Here is a 21345-nt window from a genome sequence, read left to right as displayed (position 1 = left end):
GTGCAAACATTACACTCAAATAGTTTGGAGGAACTCAAATAGAATTGGTTGTGCTCATGCCAATTGTAACAATGGTGGCATCTTCATCATCTATAATCATAAACCTCTAGGGAATGTTAGGGGATGTTGCCCTTATTGAAGGCTTGCATGCATGCATGCACATATGAATATGAAAATAATAAGAATAAATTGTTTTTAAGGGTTATTATGTTCTTGTGCCATCTTTGACACATGCTTGTGCTCATGTATGAATATGATATTAATTATTGGATAAATAAATGAGTACATATTATATAGATGTGTGATAGTTTGGATGTGTGTGTGTGTGTGTGTTTTTCTACAAATGCTATATCTGAGATCTGATCACATCTCGTGAGAAAATGAGAATTAAAACAAGATGAGAAGGTACGGGAAGATGGAGATCTCGCCGGAGATTGGAGAGGTGAGAACGAGGGCAAGGGAGATGGCTCTCAAGGCAGTGGTGGCGGCAACATCGAAGAAGAGGAAGACGATGGTGCGTAGTGGCTATCGTGGGGCTGGAAAGGGTCCAAATCTTGTACCTTTAGCTACAGAGCCATAGCTTGGTGATGACGAGGAGGGTGGCGAGGTTGACGGTGCATTCTAATCACCAACAAGGTGGTGGTGAAATGGACTGCGTTTCAGAGAAGTGAAGGAGATCATGATGAATATGATGAGATCTCCATCGTTCTCATTTTATCGACCGGAGATCATGTTCTCTACTTATCTCAGTAGTGCCACCGCTTTGGCCACCGTCTATGCGAAGGCATGATCACCAGTTTGATGACATCTTCTTAGGGTTTCAGAGAAGAGATGGAGGAAATAATAAAGGATATTTGGCCTCAAGCTCTCTGGTTCAGTAAAGCCATGCATGGAAAACAAAGGAGAAGTATGATGCCTATGTGGACAGTTAAAGCATCACTTGAAGTTCATTACTGAAGTGGAATTCCACGTCAACAACCCAAGGAAAAAATTTGACACGTGTCTAGTGAGATGGCATGCCAGCTCAACATCAGGGTAACGACATTGAGGTGAGTGACTTGATTGGAAGAAAATGGTAACGTTAGTGACCCAATTGAATTTTTTTTTAGTTTAGTGACCAGATTAGGAAAACGCGAATAGTTTAATGACTAAACATGTAGTTTACCCTTGTTTTTAACACAAAAAGCAAGATTTATAATTATAAAATTTAAAACAATTTCGATTTTCCTTAAGGCAATAAAATTTAAGATTTTATAAGGAATAAAAACAAACCTTGAAATAAGAGTAGGAATGGATTTCCCTTTCAATTTTTTTTAATTTCAAAAAATGAAATTATAATTCATTAATTTCATGTATGATCTTTTTTATTGTATATTAAAAATGGTAATTATTTAAAAAGATTAAAGTAAAATCAAATAAATAAAAAAAATAGTATAACAACACACAAATTGTAATTTTGAAATTAGTATTTAAGAGAGAGAGAGGGAGTGTTTGTTTATGTTTGTTAATGCTTTTAAAAAATAAATTATTTAAAGCTTCTATCTATTTTTTTATTATAGCTATATCTATATATATTCATTTATTTAGTTTCCTTTTCTTCCCATGGGCATTCTTAGCATTTCAAAATACAACTAATTTTTATAATTTAGTTATCAATTTAATCTAATTATATGTTTTTTCCAATCTTTCTAGCTTCATTCTTAAAATGCTTTTCCTGTATTTGAAACTGGATGTGGAAGAGCCCTTCACATAATACTATTGTCAATTACCATGTATTTTGAGATTCTAAAAGTAAAGACTTTAATTAATTTTTGTACATACATATAAATAAAAAAAGAGAGAATATCATGGGATAAAAAATAAAAATAAATAAATAAAAATTTTCATTAGTTTCATTCTCCTTCTCCTCTGCATCTAAAAGGGAAAAAAAAACCAACTCAAACCTTGAATAGAAATTTAAAGAGAAGATATTTAAATGGTAAAAAATGGTCTTTGTGATCTTTTTCTCTCCAATCTAGTACCTGTCAACAAAAATAAAACAACAAAATAATTTGAAAGGGAATGGAACCTATAAAATAAATCTTCAACGATGAATTAAAATACGAAATCAAATATATTTGAATGAACCATTTGAAATAATTTACCCTCAAAACCCAAATCACAATACTTTTGAGTTAAACCTGAGTTAAAACCAATTCACCTCCAGCTGATAACAACTGGAACACGTAGGCCGCGTTGATGTTAATATTCGTCGGTGATGGTGATGTCAATGGCAGCTTTGGCAGCAAATCTGGTACGATGCGGTGAGATCGGCGTGACAGCGGTAATTAGAGAATGAAAAGAGATCTGCTGGTGTAGGTAGGCCTGCGACAAATCTGGGACGGTGAAAGTGGTAGATCTGGTGCGGCGCGGTGACAGGAGGAGGAAAAAGGTGGGAGGAGAGGAGATCTGGTGCGGCCGGAGGTCTGGTGTGGGTGGATTTTTTTTTTAACATCTAAGAGAGGAGGAAAGGAAAAGAAGGGCCAACGGGAAATCTAGCGTGGGGCTGTAGATATGGTAGAAGATCTAGTATGGCCCGGTGAGATCCAGTAAGGTGACTAGAGAAGGAAGAGGGCAGGATGAGAGGAGACCTGCGTGAGGAGAACTGGCATGGGAGGATCTTTTTTTTTTCACATGCTAGAGAGGAGGAAGGGAAAAGAAAGGAGAGAGGGGAAGAAGTCTGGAATTCATTATGTATAGTTTGAGAGTCTTCTCCTATTCACATGCATTAATATAGTATAAAGAAAGGGAGGAAAAAGCAAGACCAAGCTCTGGAATTTAATTTTTGCGCAATAAAAAAATTGAATATGGATAATAATGATGGAGAAATAGAATCTCAATTTTTTAAAATATTTGGAAAAGGTTAGTATTGCTTTTCCTACTGACCATCAAACACTTAATTTTAAGTTAACCACCTATCAGTTGTTAAGATCATAAGGAATAGAGTTAATATGTAGTATAGAAATATGGTATGTATAAAATTGCACTATGTTTAATACTAAAACTTGTTGAGATATACATGGCAAACTGATGTTTAATTTTGGAAATAGCTTCCGCTAATGTTATTATCTAAAAGAAATAATTTCTTGTCACTGGCAATTCATAAAAGATTGCCAAGTCTTTGAAGCTATTTCTCTATCTTAAAATTCTTGTTTTTTTTCAATTTTTTTAATAAATGCGGCAAACACATGTATAATTAGGGTCGTGAGCATGAGCTAAGAATATGATCATCCAGCCTGTATATTTTTGACTAATTACATGGGATTCACGCTACACGCTGACACTCACAATTTAGGATCTGTTACAATCATTGTATTTCGTGGAACTTGAACTCGAGGTTCTTAAATCTCCATGCCAACGTTTTGTAGTGGGATTGATACCTTGGGCTATAAATCCTTTCCAAGTTTTTGAAGCCAAGCATCTTTATTTTTATAAAATTATATTTTTGTTATTTTTTTCATCAGTTTGTGCGATATCGTCAAGAAAGTTGCTCTTCTATGATGAGCTCTTCTCATCCTCAGCTTCAGTAAGAGACCGGTCACCCCAAACTGGTCAAGGTCACAAGCTTGCATTCGAGCTATGTTGAGGGTAAGTACAAAGGTAAAATAATATCCATTTAAATATGAGTAATGCTATATATTGCGAGTATGTTTCATGAAATGGTCATACGACCAACGTGGCAGCTTGTTTTCTCCATCCTAGTTAGCATATATTAAAAAATAAAAAATAAAAAGGATTTGTGATTTCAGGCTGGAATTACTACTTGCAAGACCTAATCATTTTTCTTCAACCACAGCCACCATCTTCGTATCACCACCAGCCGCCAGTCAGCCGATCCCGCTGTCACTTGTCACCAGTCCCTTCAACAACACCGTGGTAGCCGCTCGTCAACTGACAACCATTACCCGTCAATCGATGTTGGTTACCTGCAACCACACTGCAGTGTTTGATCATCAACCGATGACCGCCACCTTCTGCTTCACCGCGTAGATGTGCTAAAGGAGATGAGGTGGTTCTCAGAAGCAGACGTCACCCAATTTATAGAGGTGAGTGGGCACCATTCTTTTCATGGGATGCTTATCGCTTCACTCTTCCCCTCTATCATCGCTTCTCATTTGGTAATGCGGGTTCTAGAACTAGTATGATCATGATGGTGACATGATCCGGATTGCGTGTGTGTACCGCAAGTGCACGGGTGTCGAAGTAATAAAATACCCGGTGAGTTGGGTAGTTGAATCCATAGGGAATAGGGTTACTAGTACTAACTGCTTCTCTGCTATCTAGCCTAATGATAAATGGGATGATATGATGATCTAATGTGCAAAGAAATGAATACTAAAGATGAATAGAGTAGGTTAAGTCATGGAAATCCAAAGATAATCGGATCCTGCCTCCAGATCACCAAGGATAAAATAGAGGAAAATCTCAATCAATAAAAGTGGGATATTCCGGCAATGCTCCCCCTAGGATTCAGGTATTAGGTACTAGATATGCAAAATGTTTCTAGAATGAGTAGGTTAAGTCATGGAAATCCAAAGATAATCGGATCCTGCCTCCAGATCACCAATAATGGTCCCCTACGAGGTCCCAGTGGAGAAATCACTCAATCTCAACACCTCATACCAGATATGATGTATCCGATTCCAAAAGATGTATCCGATTCCTAAGAATAGACCTAACCCTACCTCTAGGTGAAAGGTCCCTAACCCCTACAAGATCTCAGTGGAGAAATCTCACAATCTCATGCCTCACACCAAATATGGTTGCATAACGCTTAGGTAATACAAAGACAGAATACACCAATCATAGGGGAAGGGACACTCCACTATCTCATGACTCACCCTCTCAATCCTCTTCAATCTTGGGGTTCTAACCCTAATGGTGACCTCTCTCTCTCAACAAGGCAACAAATCATGCAAACCAAATAACTATAAGATCAATAAGGCAAGAAAGCATTAGGCAAAAAAGATTGAAACTCAGCCAAACTCGGATTAAATAGAAACACAAAGCAAATACACATAAGAGTAGAATCCTAGGGTTCACAAGCCCAAATACCCTCTAGGGGTTTAGCTCTCCTTGGAGTAATATACAAAACAAACCATCAATGAATGAAAGTATATAAAAGCCATAGAAATAAACACCTCTATATATGAATTGATGGCCTTCATGGAGAGCTTCGACGTCTTGAAGGATCCACTCCGAAGCTTGTTTCGCTGGTGGCTTCCTTGATGCTATGACAGAGAAGGAATCAATCAAAGTTGTGCTGCAAAGACCTCCTCTCCAAACCCTAGCCGTTTCACCCCTCAAGAGCTATACAAAAATGTCAAAGAATAGGGCAAGGGGGCTATTTATAAGCACAAACCGTGCTTGTCACATGCCTCCACACACCCGCGTGAGCTGCATGAATTTTCACGCGGTCACATAAATAGTGTTTATGCTACAGCATTACTACCGTAAAATGCTATATTATTTTGCTACAGTACTTAGCTACAACCTCTTCACAAATGCGGTCCAAACACTCTTCTCTTGAGGCCACATGGTCGGGCACATGTCTATGTGGTAGGCTATAAGACTTTTCTTCATCAACTCATCATTTGAAAGGTCTTGCATTCTTCACAAAAAGATGTGACTGCCTTTGTGCCCTTCCAACTAGCAAATTGCCTTGAATCCTCTTGGAAGTTGGCACAAGCCTTCATGTTCATGATCTCCTATTGTGTCTTGATCCTTGGATTGAACAAGAACTCCCAAAATGTGTCTTCATAGCCTATCTTTGCTTTCTTTTCTCCCTTCAAGGCATTCACAACCGAATTGCACAAAAGAACACCAAATACACTATATGAGACATAAACCATAGTAAAAATGATGCTCAATGCATGTAAAATATATAGAAAAATATGTTTACTCAAGCACTTATCAGATGGCAATTACAATGCCAATGACTTGCCTCCACTGGCCAAAAAAGCAATAAATCAACACAATAATTTACATGGTTCCCTCCATTATAGGACTACATCCAATGGCAAAGCAGAAAATATGATTCCATTATCAACAATGAGATTGTTACAACAAGAAAGATACATGATGAGCCTATAATGTTCGCGTATTTCATATCATTTTGTACACTCATTTAGCTTGTATTAGAATTATATTGTGGAATTCAATGCTAAATATAGTGTATTTTACATTCTCAGGCTTAAGGTAACACTTCAAGATGAGAGAGAGAGAGAGAGAGAAAGAGAGAGTGAAAAGAGGCATTCCATACCTTAAACGAAAGAGTTGGAGCTCTCTCGTCATCATTTAAACATTCCATACCTTATGGGAAGCTTACGACCTGCCTTATGCGGGCATGCTTATGCCTGTAAAGAGCATTCAGAATAAAATCAGAGAACCTTAAGGGCATGGCTTATACCTGTAAGGATGCCCGTAGGGACCATCAAGAGGACTTTACAATCATAGCATACGCCTGTAAGGGAGATCGCAAGAAGCAACACATAAGGCCTTACTGTCCAGCTTATAGCCGTAAATGCTGGACCGTAACACAAATAGAAGACCTTACAGATGAGACTTATAGCCGTAAGTATTCCCATAAGACTCGTGACCATCTTTTCTAGCTTCCTTACAGACACATCCTTACGACCGTAAGCAGTCCGTAAGCAGTCGGGTATAAATAGAATTTATGAGAATTTTTAGATCATTCTTTACTTTTATTTTGGGCGATTCTTGGAGGCAAAGTTAGGAAAGAAAGGAGACAAATCTCCAGCACTTAAGGGGCTATTTAAAGGGAGATTTGGATCCACATTCAAGGGGATTGGAGGTCATAGCCATCAAGCTCACCTTAGCAGCGTACGTGGAAGCTTTCCTAGGGCTTCTCTGGCGATCCTCCATCGGCATGATTGAGAAGGGGGGTTTTCATATTTTTAATGTCTCCTCCTATTTTTTGTATCTTGAATTCTATCCCTCCTTTAATGGAGGGTTAATTTGTAGATGTTTGGGTATAGTTGAACTCTAGGGTTTATTTCGTTGACATTGGTTGTTAGATCTTTGATGCATTAGCTGTTTTCTTAATTGCAATAATTTCTATTTGAATCTAATTGTGTGTTTGAATTCTTGGTTGCTAACAAGGTGAAAAGCCTAACTGCCATACTTGATATGCCTTGTGACGAGAAAAAATTCCCACTAGCATAGACATGTCGTGATTAGAGGGAATTATAAGCCTGAGAATAGTGTACTTTGGAGACCCCGTCTCCCTTAATTCTCCTAAGTGTGTTAGTAATAATCTAGGTGCTATTTACAATCATGTGTGGTAGATTTTAAGAGAAATCACATTTCTGCACTGTATTCGGATTAGGGGTACTCTTTCTTCAAGGGAGATTATCTACTTAAGAGATTGCTACATTAGCTTATAGTGAGGTTTCATAGAGTGTTAATACGATTGTGTAGATGTCTGTATTAGCTATGCACCTATTCAGTTACTCTTTGCCTAAGAAATCAGGGTTTAGTATAATTCTGAAAATCTCTTAGTTCAAATAGGATTGCAAACTTAGACAACCTTTTTCATGTACTTCATATCCCTAGAGGGATGCTATGCCCGATCATTGGTTTCTCTCTTGACTTCCCTCCTATTTTTTTACAGTATTTCTTGACTTTTTTTTCTTTTGTTCACACACATATCACTTCATTACTTAGGCTATTTTTCGAAATTAGAGTTATTACTAGAATTTACTTCTTTTCTTGTGGGCTGACACTCTGCACTTACACTTTCTTACCTGATCAGTAAGTACACTTGTGTCCTTATCAATACAACATTATCTCTCAAAGAGAAATCATGTACACCCACCAACAATCTCTCAAACTCCAAGTCCAAAATACTTTTTCAACCACAAAAGGCCTCCCACATCTTGGAAATACAATGAAAGAACCCTCACAACTAGGGATTAATTACTTATTACTTGTTAGAAATTTGCGCAAAGAAGAGAAAACCTTTTTCTTAACGAACCCGACCTTCTTGACTGTCCATTTACTCAAACAGAAGCTTTACAATAAACACACATTCCTCAAATGCCTCAGGTATAACAAACTTACCCCACCATCATTAGTTAGTGCCAAGGAGTGATTTATCAATATAAACAACTATCACAACACTTACTTTATATAAGAAAAGTTCAGATGAATCAGGAGCTTACCTTCACAACACTTACTATAAAAAAGGGCATCATTACAAATAAAGAATAGAAATGAAGCATGCACAGAGAAAGCTTCCTTGAATTTGAAATATTAACTAGAAGGATGAAAAACTAAAGAAAAATGCGATAGCAATAATCCAGTAATGGACCAACATTCGGGGAGTGGTGCTTCCCATCGGTTGACGAGCGATGGTCATTAGTTGATGGGGTACCGGTATTGGTTGATGGGTAAGTGACAAACAACAGACGTGAAGAAGAAGCAGCTAGTTTGATGATGTTATGAAGATAAGAATGGTGACGGCGTAGTCATTGTTTGAAGGGTGACCGACGTCGATTGATAGGCGACCGATATTCATTAACAGGCATCCTTTGTTTGTGGTCAGGCAACAATCATCAGTTGATGATTGATCGGCAATAGTGGATGGTCGACGGTCATTGGTTGATGATTAACAGGCTGTTGGTGAGAAGTGGTGGATGTGTCATTGATGGGCAGTTGTCGACAAGTGGCCATAGTTTGGTTGACGAGGCTGGCTACAAGTAGCTGCGGCGTGGATTAATGGGCGGCTAGTGATGATGCAAAAACAGTGGCGGTGGTTGAAGAAAAAAATGGTGCTCCTTGACGACTCTAATGGTGTGCTAGATGGTGGATGAGTCTCCTCTCCTAGATGGATTGCCTTAAAAAACCTGGAGATATTTCCCTTAATTCTCCCTTTGCTTACCAGTAAGGATCTTGTCTAAAATCCTCAATAGAATCTTTTATGCCTAACCACTTACTGGCTCCTTACAGGTATAAGAACGAGGTGTAAGAAGTTAGAGATGATGAGTCGCGTATGGGCATCTTACATTCGTGAGCTCCATTTGTAAGGTCATCTTCCTTGATGTTACGGTCCATCTTACGCCATAAGTTCTAGACCATAAACTTCTCGATCGGATGGCGCTTGTAACCTTCTTTTCGAACGTGTGTTGCTCCCTATAAGCTCCTATAGGCAGCCTTTATGGTTTGCAGTACGAGCGTAAGTCCTTCCCGTAAGTCCTATATCTTGTCATTATACTCCTCCTTACGGGCATAAAGCATACTCACTTAAATTTCTTTGGATGAGGCTTATGGCCGTAAGTCCGATCGTAAGGTAACCGCAAGGTGTTTTATTTGGCATGTTTTTCAGCTGCTGATATTAAAAGATGATAGGGATGCAAGTGTATGCCGATCGTATAATAAATGTGCGTAAATGCAGAGTGTTAGTCCACAGAGAAGAAAGTGAGTACTATTAATAACTCTAGATTTGAAAAATAGCCTAATTAGTAAAGTGTTGTATGCGAACAAGAGTAACAAAGAACAAGAAAATAAGGGAAATAATAGGAGAAAAATTAAGGAAGAGAGCGATGTCCTGGCATAACATCCCTCTAGGGTTATTAAGTATAGGATAATGATCGTCTAAACATGCAATCCTATTTCAATCGAGAGATTTCCAAAATTATTCTAAATCCTAATTTCTCAGGTGAAGAATAACTAAATATGTGCATAGCTGATACAGACATCCATACAATTGCATTAACACTATGAAACCTTATTGTGGGCTAATGACAATCTCTTATGTAGATAATTCCCCAAAAGAGAGAGAGAGAGAGATTATCCCTAATCTGAATATAGAGACGAAATATGATTTCTCCTAAAATCCACTCCACATGATTGCAAAAAGCACGGAGATTGCCAATAACTCACTCAGAAAAAATGAGGGAGACAGAGTCTCCAAAATACCCTATACCCAGGCTTACTCATAATTCTCTCTAATCACGACATGTCTATGCAAGGTGGTATTTCTACTTATCACGTAGTACATCGAGCATGATAGCTAGAGCTTTTTCTTCATTAGCAACCAAGTATTCAAACACGCGATTAGATTCAAATAGATATGATTGCAACTATGAAATCAATTCAAGCATCGAATATCCAAAACCAAAGTCATAGAAGTAAACCTTAGAGTTCAACTACGCCCAAACATCTACAAATTAGCCCTCCATTAATTGAAGGCAAGCATTCAAGATAAAAAGAATAGGAGTAAATATAAGATCCATGAAAACCCCTTTGTTAAACCCTAGGATAGAGAGGCGTTAAGATAGCTTCCATGTATGACGCCAAGTTGAGCTCTACGCCAACACATAAGATTATCGGGAGCCTTAACTGGATGACTTACGGTCATAAGCCCCATCCGTAAGGTTTTCTGATTTCGTTACGGTCCCGTGTAAAGCTGTAAACGCTGGACCGTAAGTCTCACTATTTTGCTTCTTGCAACTGCCCTTACGGGCATATGCTGTGATCGTAAGCTCATCGAGATGGTCATTACGGGCATCCTTATGGACATAAGTTTTGCCCATAAGGTCCTTTGACTTGGATCTGAATCCTCCTTACTGGCATAAATATTCTCGCAATGTCTTCTGAAATAGACTTACGGCCGTAAGGATGACTGTAAGCTGCCCGTAAGCTATCCAGTTTGCCTTGTCCTTAATATAATAATGCGGAGAAGCTCCAAACTCATCGTTTTGAGCCTAGAATGCTTTCTTTGGATCTCTCTCATTTAAAGCACTGCCCATATCCTGTTAATTCAAAATACATAATATTTAACATCGAATTCTACATTACTGTAGCAACACACTATTCATACTACTGTAGCACATCATTGTTTATGGCACTGTTACTGGAAGGTTACGACCGTAAGCCCCAACCCAAGAACCTTACGGGCATTGTTAGGAGAAGGTTCAAAGCTTCAAGGGAGCCATTCATGAAGAGATCTCAATGGTGATTTTGGGGAATCTTCGAAGAACTTCATTCATCCAAGGATATTGCTAGATTTAAGGGAGTTTTGTTATTCTCTTTATGTATTTTAATTCCTTTGGATTGGATTGTTTTTCTCTAATGATGGAGAACTAATTTTCATGGTGTTTGGGCATAGTTAAACTCTAGGGTTTATATCTTTGACTTTGGTTGTTGGATCTTTGTTGCTTTAATTAATTTCTTATGTGTAATCATATCTATTTGAGTCTAATTGTGAGATTGAATGTTTGATTTCTAACGAGGTGAAACCCCTAGCCATCATACTTGGTATTGCTACATGATGACCCACTTAGCACAGACTTGCCACAAGTCCATAAGATACTGGGTACAACCCTTGTTAGGGTACTTCAGAGACTATGTTTTCCGTAATCCTTCTCAGTGGGTTAGTGATAATCTCCATGCTCTTTGCAATCATGTGGAGTAGATTTTAGGAGAAATTGTATTTCTACTCTGTATTCATATTAGGTATAATCTATCCTTTTAGGGAGAGATTATCTACTTAAGAGATTGCCATTAGCCCACAATAAGATTTCATGGAGTGTTAATGCAATCGTATGGATGTTTGTATCACCTCTGCATCTATTCAGTTACTCTTCGCCTGAGAAATCAGTGTTTACTATAATTCTGAAAATCTCTCAGTTCACTTAGGATTGCATGTTTAGACAACTATTGTCCTGTACTTAATAACCGTAGAGGAATGTTATGCCCAGACATCGCTTTCTTCTTTGATTTTTCTCATATTATTTCCCATATTTTCTTGTTTTCTGTTACTCTTGTTCACACACAAACACTTCATTAGTCAAGCTATTTTTTGGATATAGAGTTATTACTGGTAGTCACTTTCTTCCCTGTTCACCGACACTGTGCATTTACGCACACTTGGCCGTAAGAACAATCGTAAAGTAACTGTAAAGTGTTCTATCTGGCTTTTTCTTTAGTTGTTGATGCTGAGAGAACTCTATTTTCTTTATTTTGGCTCTAAATTAGTTTTTTTTGTTCTCTCTCCTCATGATGCACTACCCGTCAACTGAAAATATAATTAAGACCATGTTTAACATCATTTTTTGAATAAACACCGTAATACATGTCAAATAAGTATATAATATAAACTCACGTTTAATAATACACTTATTATATAACCTTTGAGAAGCCTTGATATTTTGTTGACAAGATCATCAAACACTTGCTTAGATGTAGTGGCTATTGTCACGCCCCCGGACCCAGCTCGCCAAACCCGGTGCTCTAACAAACAGCCACACACACATAGTGCATAGCACAATAGGCATGCAAGGCCTCAGAACCTATTATAAAACAAAATATACAATCTAACAAAACTATAATTTTGAAAGTCAAAATCAGAAATTTACAAATATTTACTAAATACAAACTCATAGATTAAAATATTGACCAAATTATAGCTTAACCTACATCATGGATAGGCTTAATACTGTTAACTCTTTGTGAGCTATTATACTCCTGATATAAAAAGAAAAATTAACAACAGATTATGAGCTTGACAATCCATTAAGTAATAACTAAAAACATTGGGATCATAAAAAGTCTCAAAAATTCAGAATATAAATCTGTAATATGATATAGCAGAACAATTACCAAAACACAATTCAAAAACAAAACAAAAAAATACAACAAAGTCAGATTTTCAGATAAATACAGTATATGTCTCCCAGTAACTATGGTCAATACAAAAATATCAGAGTTCATTTGTTTACCCTCGGTAACCTGAGCCAGAATATCAGAGTTCATTTGTTTACACTCAGTGACCTAAAGCAGAATATCAGAGGCCATATTATTCACTGATGGAATTGTACAAAACGATAGTCTCTTAAACAATTACATATCGATATGATCAATGTTTAACCCCCAGTGACAAGGTTAGTGCATACTATCAAAGTTCAGATTGAGAAAAATACAAACTAATTTACCTAGGAAAATTTTTAGCAGTCGCATGATCCCACTTTTATAATATCAAATTAGATGCGTTGTTTGAATCCAAACCTAAACAGTTAATTTATACAAATCCCAAGAAAATAATTAATTAAAAATAATTAAAAAGAAAAGGTATAGTTGTCCAAAAAATTTATAAACTAAATAATTCCAGAAATCATCATCATCAAAATTTTTGAAATGAACTAATTCAGAGAAACATGAATATTTAAATTAATTAAATAATCATACAATATTTAACAAATGACAAAAAAAATTCATATATATATATTAGGATTAATATGTGGTTACTTAGTTGATTAACGCACAAAGGTACTCCCAAAACTTACACCAAATCAAGGCTTATAATTTAGATATATCCCTTTCAAATATGTATATCTCTCAATCTACAACTTCAAAAGCAATATTATTTTACATATAGTCAGATAACTCAGTAATGCATCACTTTCTTATTTTGCACTTTACCAGATACAACATCTAAGACCATGAAAAACACCAAACAAACTTCGGATTCTGGACAATAATATCATCTGGTACAACTACACTAATAATGCTATAACTTTTAAACTAAGGACCCAAAGAATCTTAATTTTTGCAGTTATCTAGAAAACATCAAACTCTATAATTTCTTATTTCACTCTTCTCCAAATTTCACATAAAAGACCATGAAAGTCTCTAACTATTCTTCATGCTTTATGCAGAAATATCATTTCAGTATAAGTATAGTAACATGGCTATAACTCAACCATTATGGAGGTATAAATTCTGAAATTTTGCAGATCCAAAGATAAAGTTGAATTCTACAACTTTACTATGTAGTTTTATATCTAATTCAAAAACTAAATTCATGAACAATATCAATAACTCTTTAAGGTCTGCATAGAAGTCTTATCAGAGGTCTCTTAATTTAAAGGCTATAACTTATAGAAGACACATGAAGAAAATCTAAAATTTTGCAGTAAGCTATCTAAGATTATGTTCTACATATTCTGTATTTTGATCTCCTCCAAATTTCGTTCCTAGGCCTCTCAAAATTAAAGAAGTATCTCTGCTATGCTAACAGAAAAATGAATCTCATTCTCAAATAAATCTAATTCTTAACAAAAATCAGAACCTTACCTCAACCACTTGCAATCAGACACCCATAGAGATGAGTTTCTTGTCTTCATTACCAACACCACAGGTAACCAGAGAAAAAGATGAGGCTAGATCTCACTTTTCATAAACGACGATCTAAATCAGAAGGGGGCAAAGAGTTGACTAGGGTTTCGAAAAACTGAAAACATAAAATCAATTGTTAGGATTAAAAATAAAATCATTGGCTAGGATTAAATAGGGTGGGGCTCACAACTATCTTTGAAAAAATTGATCATGTATTGCTTATTAGGCCATATCCAACCCACAACCCCAAATTTTTATCCCAAATCCCAAATTTGGTTTTGTTATAGTAAATTATACTCCAACCACAAACCCCAAATGTTACCCCAAAAGAGAATATTTTTTTACACATGTCATTTATTATTATTATTATTATTATTATTATTATTATTATTATTATTATTCAATCACAAAATACTTGAAAGTAATTATTTTCAACAATGATCTAATTAAATATTATTTACAATGTAATATATTACTAATAAAAATTATTTAGAATGTTTTTAATTTATGATTTAAGTCTTATAATTAAAATGTTAATTATATAAATAAATAACTTATAATTTTTATTAGTTGCAATAATAAAAATAAAAAAAAATATTGAATAAAAAATTATAAAGTAGGTGAGACACCAAATTTGGGGTCACCCACTCCCAACCCCCAAATTTGGGGTAGAAAAAGGGAGTGGGTTGGAGCCAACCATGACCCTAAATTTGGGATTTTGGGTCATAGTTGGAGATGGCCTTATATAAAGAATTAGGTTTTTTAATCTCCTTTCCTATTTTCCTTTAGATTACTCTAGTCCTCATCCTGGTCAACATATACAGCGCGCATTGATCAACCATGTCCCACAAGTTCTAGGACTTGAACAAAGTTCTCATTTTAATGCTCCAACAGTAATATATAGTTCTCATCTTTGAAAATCGGCAGCGAATGAATACACTTACACCATTGATGTTGGAACCTATGTAATATATGAATATCAATAAAAGCTAATACCACAACCAGTGGCGGAGGGACAGGAGGGGGGCAGGGGGCGGCCGCTCCCCTGTCTCCGGCGAGGTTAGTGGACCCCGTGGCTTGAGAACCCCTCCACCCCCTTTCCAGCCCAAGCCGCCCCCCTTCCCCTGACGACCGGTATCTCTTGACTCCTTAGCTTCTCCAACGCCGGCAAGGTCGTGAAGTTTGCTCATGAGTCTTGAGCATTGGAACTTGGAAGATTGTAGGTGTTACGGTCCTCCCGATCGCACCAACGATCACCGTGCGACACTCGTCACACCACCAAGGCGCCGAGCCAGCCTACGGCCAAAGATCAGCTACAAACAGCAAGATACAAGCAACCATTCACACAAACAAGGAGATTAGAGAGAAAAACATAAACTCTCTATGATGTAACCAAGATTACACCATGAATCGGATAGCAAAGCCAAGATCTCCACCCACCAAGGATGAAGAGGAACCAGCGCACAACCAAGAGGAAAAACTCTCCAAGAGTTCTCTTCTCTCCTCTCTTCTATGGACTCTAAGGGAAACAAGGGGTATATATAGACAATCCACACTCCTCATGGACGGCTAGGATGAAAACAATCTAAGGGCCACCATTGATCTAATGGTCATGTCACCAAGAAGCACAACCAAAGAAACACACATCCCTTTCAGTGCTACAGTAACCCTAAACAGTGCTCATCCATATCCCTTGCTACACTGCAGCCCTACAAAGTGCGCCAACCACATGCCCGGCCGCTCCCTCTCGGTCCTGCCTGGTATCCTACCGCGCATTCCTCTCGGTAAAGGCGCTCGGCACCGACCCAGCGCCAATATGCCATCCTGCCCATAACTGGGCTAAGAGCCCTACTCCGCCTAGCCGATCCGCTGAACGACCGTACAAGTCCCTGATTGATCATACCATCTGTGCTTACACTGACCCGGCTAATTGGCTCATACTTAGCCAATTCTCGGCCTCTGGACCGTGATCACACGATCACCAGCCCATTGATCGAGATTCTTCGGCCACGCGCATCATGCCATGCGCGGTGCCTAGCGAGCCCTCGGTAATGCGCGGCACCATGCCCGCGCACCTGCTCACTCGGCACCCCCGGCTAGAACTCTCGGTCATACACAGACTCAATCCATGCATCGGATGATCGGACGGACAATGCCTATTTGGACTTGGAATTTGGCCAACATTGGCTTCATTAGCCATCTCCCTCGGCCAGGGACCACCCTATGCCGAGCGTGTAAGGTAGAACCCTTATAGTAGGCTAGTAGCAACTGACAAACACAAGTCTAATCATGAACAAAGTACCCAATGAAAAACGAAACATGGCATGCTGATGAGAATTATCCGTTGCATTACTTGCATATCACGTGCTATGGTGGTAGTGCTATTATATTAAATTATTAATATATATATATATATATATATATATATATATATTAGATTAATACATAGTCTTTGAAAATCAATGATATTACATTCTTCTGAGTTCTCACTTCTCATCCAATTCAAAAGCTGAGAACTTCAATAAGCTAAATACCATCTGCAAGTTACAATCTCACATTTATTCTCTCCGCCGGCTTTTTTGATCTCTCTGTTCGGCGTCTGCCCATCAGGAGATGAAACTTTATTTTATTTTATATTATTTTTAAGCTTTTTGTTTGTTTGTTTTTGTCATGTATGAAATATTTTCTAAGAAATTTGTTGAAATGTTTATAAATTGAGATTCATTAATGTGGTATATGGTATGTTGATTGATATTATTGATTATTTGATTTAGATATGTGGCATATAAATTGATATCATTAATTTAATTTAGAGATTTGAGTATTATTAAAATTAAATTAAATTTGTGATTCACTAATAAATAAAAAAATTATCTCTAAAAAAATTTTAAATATTATTTATCACTTTCAAATAAAACTTCATTTAAAATTTGTAAGATCTTAAATTTAAAAAATAATACAAATTAAAATTTAAAAATTATCAAAATAAATTCAAAAAAAATATTTAAAACATAGTCATTAATTTAAATAACAGATGATGTTATATCCACTCAATATAATCATCGAATTCATACAACTATACGAGCCACATATCATATAATATAATCATCAATTCATAATAATACATTCAAACTTATAACCTTTGTCCACTTATCATAATTCTTCTAAATAATTTTTTTAATTTAAAATACTATTTATGTTTATTTAACTATAATTTATAACCATAATAATGATAAAATGTAATTATTTTTTTTTATTGAATTTTAACTTATCCCACTCATCATAATTCTACTAAATAATTTTTTAATTTAAAATATTATATACGTTTATATAACTAGTATGAGTTATAATTATACTTGTGGATAAAAATATTTATGTTAAGATAATGATAAATGTTGGGATTTAATGTGAATGGCTATGTGATAAAAGTTTTTTTTTTCATCACTAGGGCCAAAACACAAAGGAACTCAAAAATGACAATGGTAAGGAGCAAGGCAAGAGCATTAGAACAAACACTAAATGTGAAAACAAAAGAAGCCATGAAGAACCACAAATCTATATCTAGTGAAAGAAATCTTTCCTTACCAAAAGGTTGTAGAATCTCTTGATAAGTAGAAATGTATTTGCCTCTTGACCTCTTGAAAACACCCTCTTACAAAACACCTCTTGATTCACCTTGAACCTAAACAACAAACTACCACACCACTTAGATAGATGGATGTGGAGTTCAAAGCTTAGACTTTACCAACTTGCATGAGGAGATATAATGAGAACCAAGGAGAACCAAAGTGAGGAGGTCGGCTGAGGATTTTCTTTCTCACACTCATCACACTCTTGATTAACCTTTTCATTATGACCCCTTTTATATAGCAAGGGTTAGGGCAAATATTTGTGCAAATTACACAAATGCCACTATCTTTATTTAGCCATTTCAAGTTCTCATTAATCTCTCCTCTTAGTGGCTCAATAAATAAACTTATGAACAAATAATATCAACCATACTATTTTTTTATGCAATGCCTCTAATATTCTTATAATGCTCTCAAGCATTATACCAAATAATATTTGCATAATGCAATGCCTCTAAATTTAATTATCTATTGCACATTATATTGTGCATTCGCATGAAATATAAAATAATTGTTGTTTCTCTTCAGTTGGTGTGACCGTATAGAGGATCTATGTCACCTTTGTAATAATATAAAACTTTATATTATTGACTATAAGAGGTTCTATCATTACATTATAGTTATCCAAGTGATATAGTATTTATTTGCTTGATCCACTAATTTTGTGTCTATCCTTGTCTCATGATATTATGAATAATATGCAAAATAGGATCGTGTCATTTTTGCATTATATTCATTTTCTTGGTCTCTCAAGTGAATTATTATTATAACTACATCAGTTATATTGCATCCAACATAATTCCACTTTACCAAGGGGCCCAACAATATCATCACTCGAAATCGAGGGACAATGATAGGATTAACATATAGATTTCTCCCACACAAGTTGTATACAACGAACTACTATTTCATTCCTATCCCAGGATAGTATTCAAATAGTAATCACATTGTATACTTCTCATGTGAAAATCTGTACGTCTCAAATCTAAGATTCCAAAGACACAATGAAACATCAATGACACAAAACACAATCCATATAATGTTTCAACTATATAGGTCATGTTCAATATATAAAACACACATTTTATATATTCATGCCATCAAACGATAATACCTTATCAACATTTATAGAACTACAATGTACTTTTGATGACATGACAATCTTACACAGTAATTAATGTTCCTCCTTAATTACCACGATTGCAAACTTATTTAGTGATCACATGTTTCTCATTTTAGGAGTTCTATGGTTCAAGACCAAGTGCATCTTCTTGAACTCTTCCAAAATATAACATGTTAACCTCAAGGAACATGAATAATAATATTCAAAATCATGAACAATACATAAGTCAATATCAAAATAATAACTTTTAAAACACACATCCTTCAATAAATTGTTACACATATTTTTTAGATAAATGTTTAATTTAGTGTTACACATATTTGATTGGACAATTTATGCATTTATGATTTAGTTCAATTCATTTATATATTTAATTTGATTAATTTCATAGATATGGAGAGATTTTTTAAATCTATACCAAAAAGTATTTAAACAAGAACGGGTTCAGCGTCTGATGTAAGTATTGTTGCACAAAAGAAAAGTCGTGTTGAGTTTGATCCGAATGATATCATTGCCAATCCAGGGCTTTGAAAACCAATCGAGGAATATGACGCAGGAATAAGAGATCAAGTAAGGAGAGAATAATTGTTAATGGGTCCATGTCAATGAGTTGGTCACAATTTTCCTAGAAAACAACAAGGAAAAGATTTGAGAAGCGTTAAAGAAATGTGGTTTCAGAAATTTGATTAGTTGGAATATAGTATGGAGAAATATACAACTTATTGTTTCTATTGTTATCTTTTTAAGCAACCAAGGGGTGATAAACCTGGGATTAATGCCTTCACGAAGATAGGGTTTAGCAATTGGAAGAAAGCAATGGAAGTTTTCACTGAGCATGTTGGTGGAGTTAATAGCAACCACAACAATGCAAGGCGACATTGTGAGTATTTCAAAAATCAGAGGCAAAGCGTGTCACATATATTATCTTCTCATAGCAAAGAAATGGAGGTTGCATATAGAGCTCGTGTCAGTATTGTTTTACGTGTTGTTAGATTTCTTATGTTGTAAGGTCTTGCTTTTCGTAGACATGATGAATCTTCATGTTCCACTAATAGGGGCAACTTTTTAGATAAGTTGAATTGGTATGGAACATAAGTTGAAAGTGTTGGTTGTGTGATTAATGAAAATACTCCTAAAAATAATCAAATGACTTCTCCAGAAATACAGAAAGAGTTAGTGAGGGCTTGTGCAGAAGAGACCACGCGGGCCATTATTAATGAGATTGGAGATAGTCATTTCTCTATACTTCTTGATGAGTCTCATGACAAATCAATAAAAGAGCAAATGGCTATGATTGTAAGGTTTGTGAATAAGCAAGGTCAAGTAATTAAAAGATTTCTTGTTGTTGAACATGTTGCTGATACTTCAGCCCCTTCATTAAAGACAGCTTTGGATTAATTGTTTGCCCATTTTGGTTTATCTATTTCTAGATTAAGAGGGCAGGGATATGATGGAGCTTTTAATATGAAAGAGCAATTTAATGGGTTGAAGACATTAATTTTGAATGAAAATCCATTTGCTTTTTATGTCCATTGCTTTGCCTACCAATTGCAGCTGGTTGTCGTTTCTGCTGCGAGGAGCATTTTGGCTATTAGTGATTTTTTTAGCTATGCCACTATGATTATAAACATTATGGGTGCTTCCTGTAAAAAGAGAGATGCATTGCTTCAGAAGCACCATGATATGATTGTGGAGAAATTGGAGAAAGGTGAGATCTTTTCAGGAAGAGGCGAACATCAAGAGACTAATCTTGTAAGACCTGGTGATTCTCGGTGGGGCTCACATTATACAACTTTAATCCGTCTATTTACCATGTGGGAGTCAGTATTAGAGGTGTTAGAGAATGTGTGTAATGATGGAAATGTTGTAGAGCAAAGAGGCATAGCATCGTGTTTGATATAAAGGATGGAGAGTTTTGAATTTATATTTATCTTGCATCTGATGATCAAAGTACTGGGATTAACTAATGACTTGTCAAATGCCTTGCAGCAGAAAGATCAAAACATTGTTAATGCAATGGGTTTAATTGTAACTATGAAAGAACTTATGCAAGACTTGAGAGAAAATGGATGGGGTACATTTTTAGAAGAAGTCAGGAGCTTCTGTGTTGGAATGTCAGTTTCAGTGCCTAATATGGAAGATAGTATACCAGTTCGTGGCCGTTCGAGACGTGGAGGGCAATTGGTAACTTATTACCATCATTATCATGTAGAGATCTTTATTGCAGTGATTGATTTACTTACTGCTGAGATGAATAACCGATTTAGAGAAACTTCTACAGAGTTATTAAGATGCATTATTTGTCTTGATCCAAGAAACTCTTTTTCCAGATTTGATCCTGGTATGCTTGTTCGACTTGCTCAGCTTTACTCTGATGATTTCTCCTCATCCGATCATCTTATCTTAAAAGAGTAA

The 21345-nt window shown here is 36.0% G+C and overlaps 1 protein-coding gene across 1 annotated transcript; it reads left to right on the top strand.

The window, feature by feature from the left end:
- The first annotated feature begins 415 nt into the window (after positions 1 to 415).
- Positions 416 to 21345, top strand: LOC120277789. Its single transcript, XM_039284628.1, has 3 exons — positions 416 to 556; positions 20485 to 20775; positions 20920 to 21345. The coding sequence occupies exons 1-3, from the start codon at positions 416 to 418 to the stop codon at positions 21343 to 21345; spliced, it is 858 nt and encodes a 285-aa protein (XP_039140562.1).

Source organism: Dioscorea cayenensis, chromosome 15 (assembly GCF_009730915.1).
Source record: "Dioscorea cayenensis subsp. rotundata cultivar TDr96_F1 chromosome 15, TDr96_F1_v2_PseudoChromosome.rev07_lg8_w22 25.fasta, whole genome shotgun sequence".
Lineage (NCBI taxonomy): Eukaryota > Viridiplantae > Streptophyta > Magnoliopsida > Dioscoreales > Dioscoreaceae > Dioscorea > Dioscorea cayenensis.
Note: the sequence above shows the minus strand (reverse complement) of the source record. Positions and strands in the feature narration are given on the sequence as shown.

Coding starts and splice junctions, on each gene's coding strand:
- LOC120277789 (XM_039284628.1), top strand. CDS start 416: ATGGAGATCTCGCCGGAGATTGGAGAGGTGAGAACGAGGGCAAGGGAG. Junction 557..20,484: donor CTGGAAAGGGTCCAAATCTT/GTACCTTTAGCT, acceptor TACCAATTGCAG/CTGGTTGTCGTTTCTGCTGC. Junction 20,776..20,919: donor TATTAGAGGTGTTAGAGAAT/GTGTGTAATGAT, acceptor AATGCCTTGCAG/CAGAAAGATCAAAACATTGT.